The following is a 17,677-nucleotide window of genomic DNA, read 5'->3' as shown; positions in this document are numbered from 1 at the left end:
AGCGATGTCTAAGCCCACGGGGACAGAGCAAGAGCATTGTGGAGGAGGGAGCGGCCCCGTGCCCTGCAGGAGGGGCTGCACCAGCAGGGGGCACTCCAGGCGCAGCGTGCGGCAAAGGCAGCAGCCAAGGATTTGTAAGCAAGGAGCACAGAACGGGGTCCTGGGTGTGACCCTCCACTGTCTGCATATTCGAAATGCAGGGGACAGGATTCAGGACGACGACATGGAACCCGGCTGGCACTGACACAAGGGCTTCGCTGCACACGCAGAGTGCGGCCCTCTCCACCTGCACCAGGTCTGCACTGCCCGGTGGGGAACTGAGCCCATCTCTGCAGCAATCAAGACATAAAATAGCCCAACGAGAACCACGCAGGACCCACGGCGGCAAAACCCCACTGGGAACGTTCCTTAACTCTGAAAGGTGACTGACAGGAAACAGTGACGCAGCTTGCCGAGACGGCCCCGCCCACTGCTGCCAGTCCAGGCTGCAGCCCCGCCCTCCTGCCGCTGGCTTCTCAGGAACTGTGGGCTGGGACGTGGCCCCACAGCACTGGAGGGAATGCTCACGTGGGCTCCATCACAGGGGGCCCTCACAGGGTGGGCTCAGCCCGATCCTCCCTGGCTCTGTATCTGCCTCCCTCCCCCCGCTCCTGCTCCACCTAGGCTGAAACCTGCAAACCCCGTGCTCTGAGCGACGCCCGCTGTGCTGGGTTTTCACACAGCAGGGCCTGGGGGAATGCAGTCCCGCTCAGGCTCCACTCGTGGCCGTCAAGGATGCGGGCTCTGGGGTCTGCAGGCTGCGTGGGGAGACACACACTTTTGCCTCTGCTGGGCAAGCTACGGGCAGCTCTCAGCACACCACCCCGAAGTCCTGACGCAGGCGGCGAGCTCAGGGAGTGCGGAGTCTGGGGATCCCCTCTGCCGCCATCGCCACCACCACCAGCCCGGGAGCGGCCACTCTGGTAGACGCAGAGGCTCGGACCCATCAGGGCTTGGGGTGCGCAGCCCCCGGTGACTGCGCCCCACGCTTGAAAAGCATGTCTGGGGACGCGAACCCCATATCCGATGACACCTGTTCTCCACCGTCCTCCCCAAAGGGCTCTGGTATCTGTGGGACTAACTCCCCTCTGCGCTCAGCCCAAGTGTCCCGTGTCCCCTCTGAGCTCCGCCCAAGCAGCTGAGAGCCTGTATGAGGCCTGGCCTGCGAGAGCTGGAGGAGACGCCCTCTGGCCTCACTTGGCCACAGGCCCCTCGGGCACGGAGGCTGGAGGTCCCGCGGGCAGCAGCTCTAGCAAGACCCCCGACACAGGTGGGTGCAGATGGAGAGCCTTCACTGCAGTCAGAGCCCGTGGTGTCCGTTTTGCACGGAGCTGGTGAGTGTGGGGCAGTTTTTGCTGTTGGCGTCCACCCACCTGGGCCGTGGCACAGCTGGTTTTGCCACCCAGCCACGGTCACCCACAACCCAGTGCACCTGCTGAGTACAACGCAAGTGTGGAGGCTGCACAGGGGCCCTGCCTGGCTCCAAGAGTGATGCGGCCTTGGGTAAACCGAGCTCACGTCCTGCCCCGACCCCCAGCCTGAGGGCTTTGGGGGCAGCCTCACAACGCAGCAGGCAGGACGGTCCATCACACCCGACCCTGAGCCTGGGAGGGAGGGAAGGGTGGACGGGGGACACCGCATGAGACACAGTCCTGGCTGGCTGCAGACCCTGCTCCCCTGGGAGCTGCCCTCAGAGGGGAGTGGTGGTGAGACGGCCGGGTCAGGAGGCCTGGGGCTGGCCCAGCCCCTCTCGCGCTCCCTGGGCCTCCACATGGTCCTCCCTTCACACAGCTCCCCCATCCTCCATCCCCATCAGACGCCAACGGGGATGCCCGGTCTTGAACTGAGCGCCTCGGGAACCAGGAGCCAAAAACAGCTCCTCCCTTCCTCAGAGGGCCCCTCCATGTTTGCCGCATGGTGATAGCAAGCTAACCGCTGCGCCCGCCTCCGTAACCCCCGTCCCTCCGAGGACCCTCACCCAGGGACGGTGCCCGCGTCCGCGGGGAAGCCCTCGCCCAGGGACGGTGCCCACGTCCACAGGGAAGCCCTCGCCCAGGGATGGTGCCCGCGTCCGCGGGGAAGCCCTCGCCCAGGGACGGTGCCCGCGTCCGCGGGGAAGCCCTCGCCCAGGGACGGTGCCCGTGTCCGCGGGGAAGCCCTCGCCCAGGGACAGTACCCGTGTCCACGGGGAAGCCCTCGCCCAGGGACGGTGCCCGCGTCCGGGGACAATGCCCTCGCCCAGGGACGGTGCCCGCGTCCGGGGACAATGCCCTCACCCAGGGACGGTGCCCGCATCCGCGGGGAAGCCCTCGCCAGGGACGGTGCCCGCGTCCAGGGACAATGCCCTCGCCCAGGGACGGTGCCCGCGTCCACAGGGAAGCCCTCGCCCAGGGACGGTGCCCGCGTCTACGGGGAAGCCCTCACCCAGGGACGGTGCCCGCATCCGGGGACAATGCCCTCGCCCAGGGACGGTGCGCTCGTCCGGAGACAGTGCCCTCGCCCAGGGACGGTGCCTGCGTCCACGGGGAAGCCCTCGCCCAGGGACAGTGCCCTCATCCGGGGACAATGCCCTCACCCAGGGACGGTGCCCGCATCCGGGGACAATGCCCTCGCCCAGGGACGGTGCCCGCATCCGGGGACAATGCCCTCGCCCAGGGACGGTGCCCGCGTCCGGGGACAATGCCCTCGCCCAGGGACAGTGCCCTCATCCGGGGACAATGCCCTCGCCCAGGGACGGTGCCCGCGTCCGGGGACAATGCCCTCGCCCAGGGACAGTGCCTGCGTCCACGGGGAAGCCCTCGGCCACTCGCTTACTTGTCATTCACAAGCTTCCCGTGCTGATGAATCTGATTTTCCATGGTGAAGTTGATCGTGGCACCGTACACGTGCTCGCCGAAAAACACCTTCATCTTAGACTTGTACTCTTCGTCTTGGAAGTAGCGGATCATGTCAGGGAACCAGACGATCAGCCCGTAGTAGCTGCGGGGGAGCGAGAGGCCTGAGCAGCAGCACAGCCCACCCCGGCCACCAGCGTCTGCCTCCCGACCACGTGGATCCGCTGATCGCAAAGGTACTGGCTGGGTTCAGTGTGAGGAAGTCCAGGGGTAACTCATCCTGTCCACAGCTCTAAGGAAACACACAATCGTCCCCACAGATGCCGAAAGGCATTTGACCAAAAAAAGGAAGAAAAACACCAGGAGTTAGGGACTGACGGACATCTCAACACAAAACGGGGATCTCAACTCAAAAGCCAGACTCTTCAGAGAACAGGAAAACAACGGACATTCCCGCTCAAACAGCGCACGAAACACAAAAACGATGCTCCCCGACCTGGAGGAGAAGCGGAACCTAATGCCCACTCGGGGCCGGCGCGGGGCCTGGCGGGGAAGGCGCTCACGTCCCACATCACAGCGCCCCGTCTGCTCCAACACCCTGCCGGCGCGGGCGGTAAGCAGGTGCCCTTGCACATGGCTGGGAAATGGGGAACTAACTGGACAGTGGCACAGAGGGTGTGCGGGTGCCTAAACACCTGAGAGTTACCCCCTCTGCCACAGAAAACCCAGCCCAAATCCAGAGTGTTCCGCAAACCCGGCACTCGCGTGGCTCTGCTGGCAAAAGCTGGAAGCCCATCACACCCGAGACCCCCGCGCCTCCCAGAGGTGCGCGTGGAGGAGGCGTGCTGAGCGGGGGGCACCAGGCCCGGGGCCCGCCCTCTGTCAGTGCTCAGGTCCGGGCCAGATGGAGAACAGCGCCACGCGCGGAACGCAAGTGAAAACAATACTCTCCTTAGACTGCGACAACGAGGGACAGTGAGAACACACACGAGGACCAGTCCTCACGGTGACAAGGCGGGAAATCAGACAGCTGTGTGGGCGTGGGGAGACGTGATGGACAGACTTCTCCCTGCTCTCCACATTTTAAATGCATTGCCTTTTCCACAAAGTTACATTAAATAAACCTAAATATGAATAAAACAAAAAAACGACCACGCGCGAGTTGAACCACAGGCCCGCGTGCTCGGCTCTGAGATGCTGTCTACTGGTGAGCCGGCAGCGGGGTCAGGCTCCCTCGCTGCCTCTCCATCAGGGTCAGGAAGGCCTCGTCCCCCTGAGCAGGGGCCAAGACAGCAGGGCCTCCCCGGGGTCCTGCCACAGCCAGAGGGCGTCAGAGCCCGCGCGTCTCCTGGGCGAGGGGGACACAGCGACCTCATACATGGCCCACGGTTCCTGGCTGCGGACGGGGACTTCCTGGCACCTGCCGGGCGCTGGGAACTTCCACAGGGAGTTCCCACTTGAACCTGTGTGTGAAAAACGGCCCCAGTGGGGGCCCGAAGCCGCCGGAAAGAGGAGGGCTGTGCTGTTTGGAGCTAACGCAGCGACCCAGGGAGCTGCCATCCGAGGGAGGAGCCAGCCAGCGACAGCCAGCTTCCTCTGCCGTGGGACTCGGCACTGCCGGGTTTCGCCGTCTCCTCCGTGTCCCACGCTGGCTGCCTGCTCGGCGGCTCCCTGCCTCCTCTTTGTGAACAGAAGCGCGATTCTCAGCACAGGCACTGGCGCCGCGCTGGGCCTGAATCCTGAGCAGTGCAGCGTTTCCACCAGGAAACCCGACCACCTTCCCGGCACGCGTTAGGCCTCACGCATGGGGCAGCCTCTGGCTATGGAACAGCAGGGAAAGTGGGCTGGGGGCTTCCGAGCCGGGACCCCTCGCTGAGAAGAGGAGGCTCGGGGCAGGGTAATCAGTCCGCGGTGGCCACGAGCCAGCAGCCAACAATGTGTCAACAACGCTGCGTGGCTCACACACACACACACGTGCACACATGCACACGTGCACACACACACAAGAACAGGAGCTGGCAAGGGGGTGGGGGTGTCCGTCAGCTCGATCGTGGCTGGGACTTCCCAGTGTTGATCAGACATGAAGCCACACACGTGCACACACGCAATCTTCGTCAACAAACCTCCGTAGCGATGGGGTGAGGGGCAGCTGGGGCAGAGGCCACTCCTCCCCTGAGATACTTCCCGGTCCACAGACCCTACAGCAGGGCCAGAGTCCCGACGGCCCCAGCGCCAGCTGCAGGCCCAAGCGCCTCTGGCCCCGCTCCTCCAGGGGTCCCTGTCAGAAGGACGACAGGTCTCCTCTGCCCAAAGCCAGTGGACCTGGCCGCCGGTCACCTGCAGCCGGAAGCCTCTGCTGTGACACAAACCCTGCCCGGGAGCTGGAGCCAACTGTGGTGGGCGATGCACAGGTGAGGCCGGGGAGGCCCAGGGAGACCAGGGAAGCTGCGTGAGGCGGGACTTACCTGAGAGCCATGGCGAACCAGACCACAGCCAGGATCAGTGTGTTCGTCCTGTACGGCCCCATCACGCAGTACAGAGCATTGTCCCAGACCTGCAGCCCACGCCAGGGAGGAAGGCGCACAGGAGAGAGGGCGAGGGACTTAGAAAGTTCATGCCCCCGATTTCCCGATAAACCAGCTCAGAGCCGTGGAGGGGCCGGGCCACGCCCACGGGACAAGGAACCACCCCTACAGCCCTGTAGCGTTTTCCCAAGGGTCAGCCTCCCACAGCCACCCCGGCCCCACGTGCACCTGCTTGAACGTGGTCTTGAACCTGACCAGCCAGCGCTGGTACCAGGTTCCTGTCGCGCTCTGGATCTCGATGAACTCGTCCATTTGCTTGGGCGTCTTGATGTTGGAAACCTGGACAGCCAAAGGAGGCGAGAAGTCGTAGCCCCGCTCCCCGTGCAGAACTTACCCGATCGAGCCTTTGGGGAGCTTCCATCCATGGGTCCATATGCATTGAATTCCCATCTGTATCTGATTTGCCTGCAAGCGTCGACGTCACCCGAGAGCTCCTGGCCCTCTCCTCGTGGCTGTCGACACCCAGAAGCCCGGGGTGCTGCAGCAGAGGGAAATCCCGGCCTCCCGGGTTTCCCTGACTTTCTGGAAGAAACCAGAGCACCGGGAGCAGGCTGGGTGGTACAGCTCAGCGCCCCCTGGAGGATGGCAGCCGGCACTGGCGTCCCCTCAGGTCAGTGGTGGGAAAGGCGGCCCCGGGAGGGTGTGGCTCATCACCAATTCAAGGGGACCCCTGGCCAAGGAGGCCTCGGTCAGGTCGTCAGGGTTGGGGCCCACAGACAACCTCCTCTAAATCCTAGGACAAATAGAAAAGCAAACACAAACCTCCACCATCACCATCGCCTCCTCCACAAACCTCTGTCCGTCCAGGACAGAAACAAGCCGTGAGAGCGCCTCCATCCCTCCCTGCAGCCAAAGCAGAGGCTGGGGGAGACGCGGCAGAGGAGCAGGGCTGGGGCTGGGAGCCCAGGGACAGCCCAGTCCCTGCACCGGGAGCCTCTGCACCAATGGGCTCTGAGCTCCAGATGCGTCCTCCAGTTCCTGGGGCTGCAGCTCTACAAACGCTCTTCTACCTGGGCTCACAGGGGTGCACAGGACTAACCCAGCAGGCTCTGCAGCAGGGCTCGGGCAGCCTGGGCTTCATATATTCCATGCATGTGTCACAGATACCCACGGACACCTCATAGATATGCTGTGGATATGCTTTGGATACCCATGGACACCCCACGGGTATGCCAAAGATACAAGCGGACACCCCACAGATATACTGTGGATATGCCACAGATACCCACTGACATCCCATAGATGTGCCATGGATATCACTGGATACCCACAGACACCCCACCGATATCATAAACTCCAGCCACGGCTGAAGGAGGCCACTGGGTTAACTGGACCCCAGCCAGGAGGCACCCCCAGAAGCACAGGCCCAGGTGTGAGCACAGCCTCACAAATGGGCGTTTTCTTTGCTTTGCTCCCTGGGGATCTGGGACTCTGTGTGTGCACATGTGTGTGTGCGTGTGTGCGTGTGTGTGCATGTGTGTGTGTGTGCTGACAGTGACAAGTGCCATGACTGTAACTGGCCATTATTCACATGACTCAGGGAATACTAGTGCCCAGCCCCTCCCCTTCTGCAGGTTTCCCTGGAGACACCGGCTGGGGGCTGTGAGCAGGGCTGGTGAGACCCAGGCCCAGCAGCCAAGGAGGGGAGGCAGGCAGCAGCCTCAGCTGTGAGCACAGGAGTCCGCCCGGCCCGCGGCTCTCCCTGCAGGCCCGAGGACTTCTGCCGAGCAGGCAGGGCGTCCCCTGGGCTGAGCGGCAGCTCTCCAGGGTCCCTCGGCACTGCCCCACCCCCTTACCCCCAGCCCCTGCAGGGACCCATTTCCACATGACTAACATGATCGCCCAGTGTGTGAGCAGACAGACGGACGGACAGCGAGTTCTCGTCTACTGGCTCACTCCCCAGTGCCCACAACCAGGCTGCAGCCAGGAGCTGGGAACTCCATCCAGGTCTCCCACGAAAGTGGCAGGGGCCCAGGGACTGGAGCCATCACTGCTGCCTCGCAGGAAGCTGGAATCAGAAGTGGAACCAGGACTCGAACCCTGGCACTCGGACACGGGACACCGGGTTCCAGGTGTCCTAACTGCTACACAGACACCTCCCTCCCCCGGAACCTCTCCAGTCCCCTTTTCTTGCTGGTAAAAACCACTACAGGGGCCAGCACTGTGGCACAGTGGGTAAAGCCACCACCTGCAGTGCCGGCATCCCACATGGGCACCGGTTCAAGTCCCAGCTGCTCCACTTCCCATCCAGCTCTCTGCTGTGGCCCGGGAAAGCGGTAGACGATGGCCCAAGTGCTTGGAGCCCCTGCACCCACGTGGGAGACCTGGAAGAAGCTCCTGGCTCTGGGCTTTGGATCAGCCCAGCTCCAGCCATTGCGGCCAATTGGGGAGTGAACCAGTGGATGGAAGACCTCTCTCCACCTCTGCCTCTCCTTTCTGTGTGTAACTCTGACTTTCAAATAAATAAATAAATCTTCAAAAAAGAAAGAAAGAGAGAGAGAAAGAAAGAGAGAGAGAGAGAGAGAGAAGAAAAGAAAAGAAAGGAAAGGAAAAGAAAAGTAGAGAAAAGAAAAGAAGCCCACTCCAGCAGCAGCCACGCTCCGGCACGCTGGGGTAAGCCACGCCCAGCACTGCTGCGCCCTCTCCACGGGACGTGCTCCCAGCCTGAGCGTGCGCAGCTCCGGGCCTGAGGCCGGCAGCCTGGGCTTTCCCTGTGGACCCCGGGCTCCGTGTTGGTTTCCAGGCTGAGGTCGCATTCCACACCGTGAGGCCTCTTGCCCACGTCGGAGCCGTTCAACGGGAGCCCAGGAAACCCTCGTGGCTCTCAGGGAGGTCGCCCGCAGTCCTACCCAAGCTAACCAAGCCGCCGAATTTCAAAGGACATGAAACTGAAGATCCAGCACGGGCGGCCAACTGTCCTATAGTTCTACTAACAACTTCCTACAAGGACAGCTCAAATGCGGTAGTGGCAACCACATCATCTGGTTCACCCCAGGCCATGCTCTCTGGGGCAGCCACACCCCTATCCGAGCGTCTGGCTTCAGGGGGGTCCCATATCACAGCACAAAAGCAATAGTTAACCCCTTGGCAGGCTGGCCGTCCCAGAGCGTTGTCTGAGGCTGACAGTAGCTGCACCCGTGCTGCCCGAGAGCATCCGTGCACGGCCACAGAGCTACACAGCCCCAGTCCAGGATGTGGGCCTGGATCACCAGAGTGCAGAAGCTTGTCTGTCCTGTGGCCCTGCCTGACAAACAGGGCTAGAAGCCACAAGTGAACCAGGACGAACATTTTTACGGAAGCCAAAGAATCAGAAGCAGGGAATCAGAGGCAGCAGAGAGGTAATCCAGGAAGACTTCCTGGAAGAAGTACATTTAAAGGGGATGGACGCTGGCACGGCCTCTGGCGGGGATCCCCTGTGGCTGGCCACGGAGGACACAGCATCTCTAACACAGAGGACATTTGTGCAGAAATCACCACTGCACTGATATTGGCTTTTCTAACTACAAGAAACAAAACTCAGGCCAGCAGCCAGGGCTGGTGGGGGGAGGAGCCCACTGTGGCTCCGTGGGCTGGCACAGCCCTCTGGGAACACGACCTGGGGCGAGAGCTCAGAGCCAGGACAGTGGCCGTGCTCGGAGCCGGCGGCTCACCTCCAAGCGCCCGCAAGAGGGGCAGGAATCGTGTGCCCAAGAAGGCTCAGCGCCGCAGGAACGAGGCCACAGACACGGCCCTGAGCCCCAGCCTTCGGGATGCGGTCAGCAAGAGGGTGCTAACACGCGGATGGCGGCCACGAACGGACACGGCCCGGCGATGGACGCCGTGAGTACGGCCACACGGCTACCTCTGAACCACACAGCAGCCTGCTCCTGTCTAACCAGCGGCTGCCCAAGGAAGACCCCAGGTAGGGCGGGGACCGGCCAGCCTGCAGGCCGCAGGAGGCCTGAGAAGCGGCGTGGCCTGGCTCCCAGGCAGCCGCAGGCGGGATGGAGATGCGGTCGCCAGCAGGCTGGTCTCTCAGTGGCAGGAGAAACGGTCCCCAGCCCTGCCCTACAGGGACGCCCACGTCCATGCCCTAGCAGACAGGAGGCTCGGCTGAGGCCGTCCACAGCCAGGCCCCTGCTGCAGCGCTGGCGCCCGCACACTCACCGTGAACACCTTCTCGGGGGCCCCCTTGGCCCGCATGTTCGTGTCATGGACGCGTTTCAGGATCATCCAGGCCTCGTCGTGTTTGCCCATCTGTTAACACCAAGAAGAGGGGCGTGACCCCGGGCTGGCACACGGCTGTCCCGGGGGATGGGGCGTGACCCCGGGCTGGGCACACGGCTGTCCTGGGGGTGGGGCGTGACCCCGGGCTGGCACACGGCTGTCCTGGGGGTGGGGCGTGACCCCGGGCTGGGCACACGGCTGTCCTGGGGGTGGGGCGTGACCCCGGGCTGGCACACGGCTGTCCCGGGGGGTGGGCGTGACCCCGGGCTGGCACACGGCTGTCCTGGGGGTGGGGCGTGACCCCGGGCTGGGCACACGGCTGTCCTGGGGGTGGGGCGTGACCCCGGGCTGGGCACACGGCTGTCCCGGGGGGTGGGGCGTGACCCCAGGCTGGGCACACGGCTGTCCTGGGGGGTGGGGTGTGGGGGCTGGCACACGGCTGTCTGAGGGGGTGGGGCGTGGGGGGCTGGCACACAGCTGTCCCGGGGGATGGGGTGTGGGGGCTGGCACAAGGCTGTCTGAGGGGGTGGGGCGTGGGGGGCTGGCACACGGCTGTCCCGGGGGGTGGGGTGTGGGGGCTGGCACACGGCTGTCTGAGGGGGTGGGGCGTGGGGGGCTGGCACACGGCTGTCCTGGGGGGTGGGGGGTGGGGGCGGCCTGCCAACCACGAGAGCCTCTAACACCAGGGCCAGAGCAGTGTGCAGGGAACCGTTCACGTCTGGGCTCTGCCCCCAGCCACTCCACACGCAGGCCGGTTCCACGGGGGTGAAGAGAGAACAGCGCTGTCCCCTGACCTCAGTGAGGACTCACAGACCCCGGGCTCGTCCACCCGAGCACCTCCTCACACTCAGACCTCACTCCTACCCTGAGTAACTAAGTCCTCACACTCAGACTACCCTGAGTAACTAAGTCCTCACACTCAGACTTCACTCCTACCCTGAGTAACTAAGTCCTCACAGTCAGACCTCGCTCCTACCCTGAGTAACTAAGTCCTCACACTCAGACCTCGCTCCTATGCTGAGTAACTAAGTCCTCACACTCAGACCTCGCTCCTGCCCTGAGTAACTAAGTCCTCATACTCAGTCCTCACTCCTACCCTGAGTAACTAAGTCCTCACACTCAGACTTCACTCCTACCCTGAGTAACTAAGTCCTCACAGTCAGACCTCGCTGCTACCCTGAGTAACTAAGTTCTCACACTCAGACCTTGCTCCTACCCTGAGTAACTAAGTCCTCACACTCAGACCTCGCTCCTACCCTGAGTAACTAAGTCCTCATACTCAGTCCTCACTCCTACCCTGAGTAACTAAGTCCTCACACTCAGACTTTGCTCCTACCCTGAGTAACTAAATCCTCACAGTCAGACCTCGCTGCTACCCTGAGTAACTAAGTCCTCACAGTCAGACCTCGCTCCTACCCTGAGTAACTAAGTCCTCACACTCAGACCTCGCTCCTATGCTGAGTAACTAAGTCCTCACACTCAGACCTCGCTCCTATGCTGAGTAACTAAGTCCTCACACTCAGACCTCGCTCCTGCCCTGAGTAACTAAGTCCTCATACTCAGTCCTCACTCCTACCCTGAGTAACTAAGTCCTCACACTCAGACCTCGCTCCTATGCTGAGTAACTAAGTCCTCACACTCAGACCTCGCTCCTGCCCTGAGTAACTAAGTCCTCACAGTCAGACCTCGCTGCTACCCTGAGTAACTAAGTCCTCACAGTCAGACCTCACTCCTACCCTGAGTAACTAAGTCCTCACAGTCAGACCTCGCTCCTACCCTGAGTAACTAAGTCCTCACACTCAGACCTCGCTGCTACCCTGAGTAACTAAGTCCTCACAGTCAGACCTCGCTCCTACCCTGAGTAACTAAGTCCTCACAGTCAGACCTCGCTCCTACCCTGAGTAACTAAGTCCTCACACTCAGACCTCGCTCCTATGCTGAGTAACTAAGTCCTCACAGTCAGACCTCGCTCCTACCCTGAGTAACTAAGTCCTCACACTCAGACCTCGCTGCTACCCTGAGTAACTAAGTCCTCACACTCAGACCTCGCTGCTACCCTGAGTAACTAAGTCCTCACAGTCAGACCTCGCTCCTACCCTGAGTAACTAAGTCCTCACAGTCAGACCTCGCTCTCGTCCACCCTGAGTTACTCCCATGGAATGTCAGGGACTGTGGGGTGGGAGCCGCACTACTCACTGAGGAGAGAGACTGTAGGGGTCAACTCGTCGGTCCCCCGAGGAAGTCGTGCAGGGCCCTGACCCCCAGCTCATCTGCAAACTGGGCCACTGCCGGTCGAACGGGTTCAATTTGAACGAGGATGACACAGGCAGGCCCCTAGTGCCACGCAGGGAGCCAGCCACGTGGGATATGGCTGCAACCACGGAGTGGCCCGGGGAGCCCGTGAAGCAGGAGAGGGTGGACAGACCCACCCTGGCGCCTGCACGGGGAGCGTGGCCTGTGGGTCACTTGACCTGGGGTCCCAGCCTCCGGGGCCAAGGAACTCCTCGCTGAGTCGACCCCAGGGCCCAAAGGCCAACACTGGTGAGAAACTCCCTGGCGAGTGGGGGGGGGGGGCAGACAGGACTGGAGGCCACTCTGCAGGGGGCTCCAGGGGAGGCAGGCGCAAGCACACCAGCTACAGGCCAGAGCCATCCTGACCTGAGCCCACTGCAGGCGCAGAGCCCCGAGGGGGAGGTGCAAGGACCCCCCTCCCCGCCCCAGGAGCAGCTTTCTGGAGGTTGGGGCCCTGCGTGGTATGGCCCTCGCCACAAAGCTCAAGGTCACAACACAGGAAAACAGCCCTGACTCCAGAGCCTCTGAAGCAGGACACTGGGGGACAGCAGGTGCCCTGGGGAGGCTCGGGCCCCCCCCACCACCACCCAGCCTGAGGGGCTCCCAACCTGGGTCCCTGGAGGCTGACCAGCCAGGAATCCCCGGCCCAGGAACACAGCCAGATTCAGTACTAGGCAAGGGGGGGGGGGGGGGCGTGGAGGGCTCTGCCCCCTGCAGGCCGGGGTGGAAGCAGCGCTGGCCCTGCTACAGCCCCCTCCATGTCCGCTCCCCGTGGGGCGCTGCAGACTCACCTCCAGCAGAAAGCGGGGGCTCTCCGGCATGAACTGCAGGGCCAGCAAGGACAGGACACAGGGCAGCACGCAGACGATGACGAACACCCTCCAGCTGTGGAAGTGGTAGTGCGTCCCCATGCTGAAGCCCCAGCCTGCCAAGAAGCAGCAGAGGTTCCACACACACCGTCTGCCCACGCGGGACCGGCCCGCAGCCGGCGCCAAGCGAGGGCCCCAGAGCCTCGCCCGGGGAGCTCGCCCAGGGCTGACCCCACTGCACCCCCAAAACTCCTGAGTTCGACGTCTGGGCGGCAGCTGAGAGCCTGCGTTCTGACTACACCCGGCCAGGCCTTGGATAGACGATGGACAGACGCAACCTCCCAGGTCTCCATCTAGGGAGGCACTAAACTGAGTGAGCCAATTAAAGGAAAGGTCCTCCATCTGCCTCCTGTCCACTCACGCCCAGGACTACGCCCACCCTCCCCGGACACCTCCCCAGGACTACGCCCACCCTCCCCGGACACCTCCCCAGGACTACGCCCACCCTCCCCGGACACCTCCCCAGGACTACGCCCACCCTCCCCGGGCACCTCCCCAGGACTACGCCCACCCTCCCCGGGCACCTCCCCAGGACTACGCCCACCCTCCCCGGGCACCTCCCAGGACTACGCCCACCCTCCCCAGGCACCTCCCAGGATTACGCCCACCCTCCCCAGGCACCTCCCAGGATTACGCCCACCCTCCCCGGGCACCTCCCCAGGATTACGCCCACCCTCCCCGGACACCTCCCCGGGACTATGCCCACCCTCCCCAGGCACCTCCCAGGATTACGCCCACCCTCCCCGGGCACCTCCCCAGGATTACGCCCACCCTCCCCGGGCACCTCCCCAGGACTACGCCCACCCTCCCCAGGCACCTCCCAGGATTACGCCCACCCTCCCCAGGCACCTCCCCAGGATTACGCCCACCCTCCCCGGGCACCTCCCCAGGATTACGCCCACCCTCCCCGGGCACCTCCCCAGGACTACGCCCACCCTCCCCGGACACCTCCCCAGGACTACGCCCACCCTCCCCGGGCACCTCCCAGGACTACGCCCAGCCTCCCCAGGCACCTCCCAGGATTACGCCCACCCTCCCCGGGCACCTCCCCAGGATTACGCCCACCCTCCCCGGGCACCTCCCCAGGACTACGCCCACCCTCCCCAGGCACCTCCCAGGATTACGCCCACCCTCCCCAGGCACCTCCCCAGGATTACGCCCACCCTCCCCAGGCACCTCCCCAGGATTACGCCCACCCTCCCCAGGCACCTCCCCAGGATTACGCCCACCCTCCCCGGGCACCTCCCCAGGATTACGCCCACCCTCCCCGGGCACCTCCCCAGGACTTACGCCCACCCTCCCCGGGCACCTCCCCAGGACTACGCCCACCCTCCCCGGGCACCTCCAGGACTACGCCCACCCTCCCCAGGCACCTCCCAGGATTACGCCCACCCTCCCCAGGCACCTCCCCAGGATTACGCCCACCCTCCCCGGCACCTCCCCAGGACTACGCCCACCCTCCCCAGGCACCTCCCAGGATTACGCCCACCCTCCCCAGGCACCTCCCCAGGATTACGCCCACCCTCCCCAGGCACCTCCCCAGGATTACGCCCACCCTCCCCGGGCACCTCCCCAGGACTACGCCCACCCTCCCCGGGCACCTCCCCAGGACTACGCCCACCCTCCCCGGGCACCTCCACCCTCCGGACACCTCCAGGACTACGCCCACCCTCCCCGGACACCACCCCAGGATTACGCCCACCCTCCCCAGGCACCTCCCCAGGATTACGCCCACCCTCCCCGGGCACCTCCCACCTCCCCGGACACCTCCCAGGACTACGCCCACCCTCCCCGGGCACCTCCCCAGGACTACGCCCACCCTCCCCGGGCACCTCCCCAGGATTACGCCCACCCTCCCCGGGCACCTCCCACCCTCCCCGGACACCTCCCAGGACTACGCCCACCCTCCCCGGGCACCGCCCCAGGATTACGCCCACCCTCCCCAGGCACCTCCCCAGGATTACGCCCACCCCTCCCCGGGCACCTCCCACCCTCCCCGGACACCTCCCAGGACTACGCCCACCCTCCCCGGGCACCTCCCCAGGACTACGCCACCCTCCCCGGGCACCGCCCCAGGATTACGCCCACCCTCCCCGGGCACCTCCCCAGGATTACGCCCACCCTCCCCGGACACCTCCCCAGGATTACGCCCACCCTCCCCGGCACCTCCCAGGATTACGCCCACCTCCCCGGGCACCTCCCCAGGATTACGCCCACCCTCCCGGACACCTCCCCAGGATTACGCCCACCCTCCCCGGACACCTCCCAGGATTACGCCCACCCTCCCCGGGCACCTCCCTGGCTCCACAGCTGCTCCTGCAGTCACACACACACGAAGAAACCACAGTGACACACGCAGACACGTGCATACACAGAACACAATGACACATGTACACGTGTACACCACAGTGACACACATGTGCACAGACCAGTGACACATGCACACACGTGTGCACACCAGTGACGCACATGTACACAAAGATCAGTGACACACACATGTGCATACCAGTGACACAGACCACAGTGACACACATACATGTGCATACTAGTGACACATGCACACGTGCACACCACAGTGACACACACACATGCACAGACCAGTGACACATGCATACATGTGCACACCAGTGACACACACACGTGCACACCAGTGACGCACATGTGCACGAAGACCAGTGACACACAGACCAGTGACACACACATGTGCATACCAGTGACGCATGCACACATGTGCACACACCAGTGACACAGACCACAGTGACACACATACATGTGCACGCCACAGTGACACATGCACACATGTACACAGACCAGTAACACACAGACCACAGTGACAAACACACTCGTGCACACACAGACCTGTGGCACACACACACACATGTACACAGCAACACAGAGACACACGTGCACACAGACCAGTGACATGCACACACCATAGTGACACCTACAGAGACCATAGTGACACACATACACAAATGCACACACAGTCACACACACATAAAACTCAGTGACACACACACAGGTACATACCATAGTGACACACACACATCCACAGAGCACAGTGAGACACACACATGTGCACACATCATAGTGACACACACTGCATAGTGACACACACATATGTGCACACGCCATAGTGACATACACACATGTGCGCACACACCACAGTGACACACATCCACAGAGCACAGTGAGACACACACATGTGCACACACCATAGTGACACACACATGTGCACACGCCATAGTGACATACACACATGTGCACACACACCACAGTGACACACGCAGGCACTAGCATAGTGACAGAGGGGGCTCTGGTCTTGATCCCTTGAGTTGGTGGGATTTCTGGGACCTGAGGACCAACGCACGGTCCACACTGGGAGGAGGGGCTAGGGCCTCAGGCCCGGGGGTCTCAGGTGAAGCCACAGCAGGGCCTTCCAGGCCGAGAACTTCCACTGGATCCTCCCAGCCAGGTCAAAGTGCGGCCCGGCTCCAGCTGATTCCAGTGCAAACGATTTGGGACCATGCTTTGCCATCACCATAAGTTGTAAAAAGATCACATAAAACAAAAGGAAAACCAAAAAAGGTGAACTTGCACGTTCAGCAGTCCTGCCCGCAAGCTTCATTGCACCTCACGTTCAGGAAGGCACAGGGATTGCTCTGGAAAGCCGCACGGTGCCAACTCCCTCTCAGAAGGAGCAGCGACGCTGCGGGAACCTTGGTCGTCTGCAGCCTCAGATCAGAGCCCCAGCCCCGGCCTCACCACGCCGGCATCAGAGCCCCAGCCCCGGCCTCTCCACGCCGGGGTCAGAGCCCCAGCCCCGGCCTCACCACGCTGGCATCAGAGCCCCAGCCCCGGCCTCACCACGCCGGGGTCAGAGCCCCAGCCCCGGCCTCACCACGCCGGGGTCAGAGCCCCAGCCCCGGCCTCACCACGCTGGCATCAGAGCCCCAGCCCCGGCCTCACCACGCCAGGGTCAGAGCCCCAGCCCCGGCCTCACCACGCTGGCATCAGAGCCCCAGCCCCGGCCTCTCCACGCTGGCATCAGAGCCCCATCCCCGGCCTCACCATGCCGGCATCAGAGCCCCAGCCCCGGCCTCACCACGCCGGGGTCAGAGCCCCAGCCCCGGCCTCACCACGCCGGCGTCAGAGCCCCAGCCCCGGCCTCACCACGCCGGGGTCAGAGCCCCAGCCCCGGCCTCACCACGCCGGCGTCAGAGCCCCAGCCCCGGCCTCACCACGCCGGGGTCAGAGCCCCAGCCCCGGCCTCACCACGCCGGGGACAGAGCCCCAGCCCCGGCCTCACCACGCCGGCATCAGAGCCCAGCCCCGGCCTCACCACGCCAGGGTCAGAGCCCCAGCCCCGGCCTCTCCACGCCGGGGTCAGAGCCCCAGCCCCGGCCTCACCACGCTGGCATCAGAGCCCCAGCCCCGGCCTCACCACGCCAGCGTCAGAGCCCCAGCCCCGGCCTCTCCACGCTGGCGTCACAATGCAGGTTTCACAGCCCAAGGCAGGGAATGAACCCTCGAGACCCCTGCCGCGTGTTCCCAATCATAACTCTCCTCTTCGACGGGAGAGCTGCTGTTTAAGCAACAACCAAGTGACCTCCAGAGCCACGGGTGTTGAATAGAACAGGAAAACCAGCAAAGATCAGCAAAAGAACTGATTTTTAAAAAGCTGAGTGTGTCCACAGGATGGGCCGGCGTTGCTGCTCGATGCGTCTCTGAAGACAATTCAAATAGTTTTTTTTAAAAAGAAAAAAACTTTGTTTATGACCAAAAGACAAAAATTTGTTTATGCAAATACACACGCGGGCTTCTAAGGCTCTGAGGGTAATAGCTGTTTGGA

At 63.2% G+C, this 17,677-nt stretch overlaps 1 protein-coding gene across 1 annotated transcript in view; it reads right to left on the bottom strand.

Moving 5' to 3' along the window:
• SV2B (synaptic vesicle glycoprotein 2B) overlaps window positions 1-17,677 on the bottom strand; it is a 55,458-nt gene that overhangs the window by 17,820 nt on the left and 19,961 nt on the right. The window contains exons 4-8 of the mRNA XM_062204534.1: window positions 12,748-12,881; window positions 9,605-9,694; window positions 5,627-5,737; window positions 5,339-5,427; window positions 2,854-3,018 (exon numbers count right to left, since the gene is read on the bottom strand). Of these exons, the coding sequence (XP_062060518.1) occupies window positions 2,854-3,018; window positions 5,339-5,427; window positions 5,627-5,737; window positions 9,605-9,694; window positions 12,748-12,881 (589 nt within the window). The remainder of the gene's footprint in view (window positions 1-2,853; window positions 3,019-5,338; window positions 5,428-5,626; window positions 5,738-9,604; window positions 9,695-12,747; window positions 12,882-17,677) is intronic.

The sequence above is a fragment of the Lepus europaeus genome, chromosome 11, assembly GCF_033115175.1.
Source record: "Lepus europaeus isolate LE1 chromosome 11, mLepTim1.pri, whole genome shotgun sequence".
Classification (NCBI taxonomy): Eukaryota; Metazoa; Chordata; class Mammalia; order Lagomorpha; family Leporidae; genus Lepus; species Lepus europaeus.
Note: the sequence above shows the minus strand (reverse complement) of the source record. Positions and strands in the feature narration are given on the sequence as shown.